Source organism: Mercenaria mercenaria, unplaced genomic scaffold (assembly GCF_021730395.1).
Source record: "Mercenaria mercenaria strain notata unplaced genomic scaffold, MADL_Memer_1 contig_1848, whole genome shotgun sequence".
Lineage (NCBI taxonomy): Eukaryota > Metazoa > Mollusca > Bivalvia > Venerida > Veneridae > Mercenaria > Mercenaria mercenaria.
The window spans coordinates 63,143-67,613 of NW_026459858.1; the positions used below are offsets into that span (position 1 = coordinate 63,143).

The following is a 4,471-nucleotide window of genomic DNA, read 5'->3' on the forward strand; positions in this document are numbered from 1 at the left end:
TGAATAAGCATATCGTCGTCATCGCTGATATCTTCATATCCACCATTGTCTTGCAATGTTGAGTCACACGTAAGCGCCGTTTGCAAAGCCTGTAACTTTGATAGTTGATGCATCTTCACCAAGTGATTAACAAGAGTATAGCGCCGCAGGAATTTTGCACTACAATCCTTTATAGTACAGCACCAATGTTTTGGAAATAAATGTGCCTCTGAAATATGGCGTTTCTGATTTCTTTTCTGCGTGAACGTTTTTTCACAAGTATCGCAAGAAAACATTGTTGTGTCTTTAAAGTACGTCCGCTCACGGTGAAAAATAAGCTATAAATGAATGAATAGAACACATGGAATATATCCAACACAAAATAAATGCTTTCCTCGTTTTCCACGTGCAAACTGCGCGCCATTAATTTTTCATTATACTTTGCTCCCACCGACCACGTGATTTAACGCTTATGATTACTATAACACTTGCTCCCATCTGTACTTGAAAATAACTTATGTACATTCAACTTATTATCACTAAATTATTTACAAAATCTCAGTATTTATTCATGTATAAACTAACCACAGCACTGTTACATTATTGTAAATCCATTTTCACATTTATATAATTTTTCGCGTTTTAGCGATCCTACCGCCACGAATTTAAATTCTTCTTAAAAGTTCTTTCGCTTTTTCTGCAGCTCTTCGTTTAGGCTTTTCTTCTTTAGCATCATTTGTAACAATTTTATCATGATTTACACTATTTTGTAACATTGTGTCACTGCCTGATATCTCTATCGGATAGAGCAAATTAAGCGGTCTTCTCAGAATTTGTCTGTTCGATACCTTTAACTGAGCAGATCTAATTTGACCGTCTCGGCTTGTATGGAGCTTTATCACTTTCCCAAGTTTCCACTGACCACGAGGTAAGTTATCCTTTACTATAACTACATCTCCTACACTTGGTGTTTCATGAGACTGGATTCTTGACGATTTGATTTTGTTTTGTGATCGTTCTCGTAAACTAAGCAAATACTCATCTCGCCATAATACCCAAAATCTATTCAAAAGTTGTTCCCCTTTTTTCCAAATTTGCAATAATTTTTCAGCAGTGCTTTCATATGGTTTAAATACGGGATCCTTTGTATCATAGTCGAGCTCCGGGATTCCAGTTTTTGGATTTAAACTCAAAAAGTGGCACGGTGTCAGAGCAATTGTAGACTTAATATCTTCGCCAGCATGTACCAATGGTCTCCTGTTAATTACAGACTCCACTTCCTTTATCACAGTGTTCATTTGATCCATTATCAATAGTTTTCTGCCGAGAGATTTTCGTAACGCTTGCTTGACAATTCCGACTAATCTTTCATAAAAACCACCCATCCATGGTGCTAATTCGACAATAAATGTCCATTTTATATCTTGCCCCGACACATAACATTGAACATCATCCTCTTGTAACATATTTCCCCCAAATTAATTTGATGGTATCACTAGACAACTTGAACTGTTTAGCGTTATCTCTAATAATTTCCTTTGGAGTTCCTCTTGTTGCTATGAATCTCCGAAGACATAAAAGAAATGTGTCCAGCAGTCATATCGGAAACTACCTCTAGATGGACGGCTCGTGTTGTCAAACAAGTGAACAGACAAACCCATACCTATTTTGAGTTATTTCCTTCTTTCACATACAATGGCCCTAGATAATCTAATCCAACATTGGAAAATGGAATAGATTCTGATACACGTGATTTTGGTAAAGATGCCATTGGTGGTAATTTGTATGGACGACAGTCAACACGTTTGCATATCTGACAAGACTTAAGGACTGAAGACACTGTTGCTCTGCCTTTTGGAATCCAGAATATATGTCTTAGTTCACTTAATGTTTGAGAAACACCTGTGTGTAACAATTTTCTGTGCACACTGTCCATTAAGAGGTGGGTTAATTTCTCTTTTCTTGGGAGCAATATTGGGTGCCTCGCTGCCTCAGAAAAGGTAGCGTGTTCAAGACGTCCTCCGCATCTTAATAATCCACTTTCATCAATGAAAATGTCAAACTGCCTTGCCAAATTGTTTGGCTTTTTGTCTACTATTGATTGATGGACTTCTTTGTAATGTTTCCTCTGAATATGATACAGCCACAAAAGTTCAGCTTCTCTAAGTTCTTCGCTAGATAAACTATGACTTTCATAAATATGACCTTTCATTTTTTCTGTAAATCGAATACACCATGCCGTGACTCTAAGCAGTCTAGAATAAGATGAATACCTCCTTACATTTATTCCAAATGGGGCATTTTCTACGTCGCAGCTGTCTGTCGAGAGACAGTTCCCTTCTGAATCCATAGTATTGTTTTGTTTAACACCTAATACATCATTGTGTTCAGATTCATTCATTGGCTGTTTATCTGAGTGCATCTCCGTGTCAATATTTTCGCCTTTGTTTTCAACTTCAGCATCTTCTATAACAGTGTCTTGTTCAGATTTACTAACTGGTTTCCCGTTCAATAAATCCAAAGTGCAGTGCCTTAGCATTTGTGGCCCGTTTCTAACAATTTGACCAGTGTACTTCTGCGACTTGCTATATCTGCAGGATTTTCCGTTGTATTCACATAGCGATATGTTATATTGCCATAACTTTTGATCTCTTTCAAACGGTTTTTCACAAACACTGGGAGTAATTTGTCCGATGATAACCACTGGAGAACACACTGAGAATCTGTCAGCAGAACGACATTTTTACACTGCAACTTTAATTCCTTTTCTACGAAGTTAAGGCATTTAGCTCCTATCAAAACTGCCATCAGTTCGAGCCTTGGTATTGTCATTCCTTTTATTGGTGTCAGTCTGCTCTTTGAAAATATAAGATCTGATTTGTACTCGTCTTCTTTCACTTGTACTAGGTATATGGATGCAGCGTATGCTTTGCCCGAAGCATCGCAGAAGCAAGCTAATAAATATTCAACATTATTCACATCATTTGTTATACAAATATTTCTTTGAAACTTCACACTTTCAATTTGTTCCAAGTCGCTTCTTATTTCCACCCATGCATCGGAATCTTTCTTTTCTAATAAATCGTCCCAGTCATAGCCCTTGCTCCATATTTGTTGCAGCAATATCTTTCCACGAAAAGAAAGTGGAGAACATAATCCTAAAGGATCAAACACAGATGCAAGTTGCTTCAGAATATTTCTCTTTGTAACTTTGACATCTTTCAATAATTTGGGACCTTTCAGTTGTATGGAATCATTTTCGGCATTCCACAAATGACCTAATACTTTCACAATACCGCCTGCTGATTTATCATCATCTGGTATTATCGATTGAATTTCTTCATTGTTCGTCATCCATTCAAGCAAGTTCATACTCATTTCTCTAAACATTGACTTGGCTGTTTCATACAACTCCACTGCTTCGGTTACAGAATTCACTCCAGTGATCACATTATCCATGTATATGTTTTGTTTCAGCTGATTTGCCAACTCCAATTTTGTTTATCCAGATGACTTTCAATAGTAGCTCCCAGTAAAAAAGGGCTGGAAATGATTCCAAAAGGAACGCGACAAAATCTGTATTCCTCTATCTTGTTTTCTACCACAACAGGATTTTCCAAATCCTTTACCCAAAGAAATCGTGTCACATCCCTCTCAGACTTTTGTAGTCCTACTTGTAAAAATGCCTTTTCTATGTCTGACACAAGGCCAATCTTATGCAATCTAAATCTCATTAGAATGCCACACAGTTCGCGTAATAAGACTGGGCCTCTATATAAACATTCATTCAGACTTTTATATTCTTTTCATGTCTTTGCAGAGGCATCATACACTATCCTCATTTTTGTCGTACTTTTTTCAGGTTTGATCACAACGTGGTGTGGAATGTAATGCCTTAACCCGTCACTTAACTCCCTATCAACTTTCTCAATAATTCCTTTTTCTAGCTGATCTTTAATAACATCATCATATCTTTTCAAGAGCTCAGGTTGTTTTGCTAATCCCCGATTTTCTGGAAGATCTGGAAACTCATCCCTCCAAGGCCAAGTAACCTGATATCTATCGTTTTCAAACTGTAGAGTTTCCCTGAAATGTGTCATAGCTGCCTGATCGTCTGGTTTGTCATATGTATCTGTAATCCCAAGACTCTCAATATTCCAAAAGTCCTCCAAGTTAGGTTTTGTTGGAATGACTTCGTCAACATCTGTAAAAAGTTTGGTTTCAGTTATATTATCTCCGTATGTAAGAATTAACATAGCTGAATCATTTGTGTTTATGGCAATATCACTTGTTTTCATTTTGCCCGACAATATCCATCCGAGACTGGACGACAGCAAATAAAGTGCAGGTTGTATTTCTATCTTCTCTGTTTGTATAATATCTAAATAGTGATCATTTCCTACTAGTAAATCGAGACAAACTGATTCATTCTTGTTTGGAATTGTATCAGCCAGTGTTAGATTTTTTGTTAAGCCAGAGAACTGTGTTGGTG

At 37.1% G+C, this 4,471-nt stretch overlaps 3 protein-coding genes across 3 annotated transcripts; all 3 read right to left on the reverse strand.

Moving 5' to 3' along the window:
- Positions 1-644: 644 nt before the first annotated feature.
- LOC123538297 (uncharacterized) lies at positions 645-1,445 on the reverse strand. The gene has a single exon (XM_045322264.2). It carries the CDS (start codon positions 1,443-1,445, stop codon positions 645-647), a length of 801 nt encoding a protein of 266 aa, XP_045178199.2.
- Positions 1,446-1,642: 197 nt separating this feature from the next.
- On the reverse strand, positions 1,643-2,401 carry LOC128551937 (uncharacterized). The gene has a single exon (XM_053532896.1). The coding sequence runs from the start codon at positions 2,399-2,401 to the stop codon at positions 1,643-1,645; it is 759 nt and encodes a 252-aa protein (XP_053388871.1).
- A 1,384-nt stretch (positions 2,402-3,785) lies between these two features.
- Positions 3,786-4,277, reverse strand: LOC128551938 (uncharacterized). The gene has a single exon (XM_053532899.1). It carries the CDS (start codon positions 4,275-4,277, stop codon positions 3,786-3,788), a length of 492 nt encoding a protein of 163 aa, XP_053388874.1.
- Between the last annotated feature and the right edge of the window lie 194 nt (positions 4,278-4,471).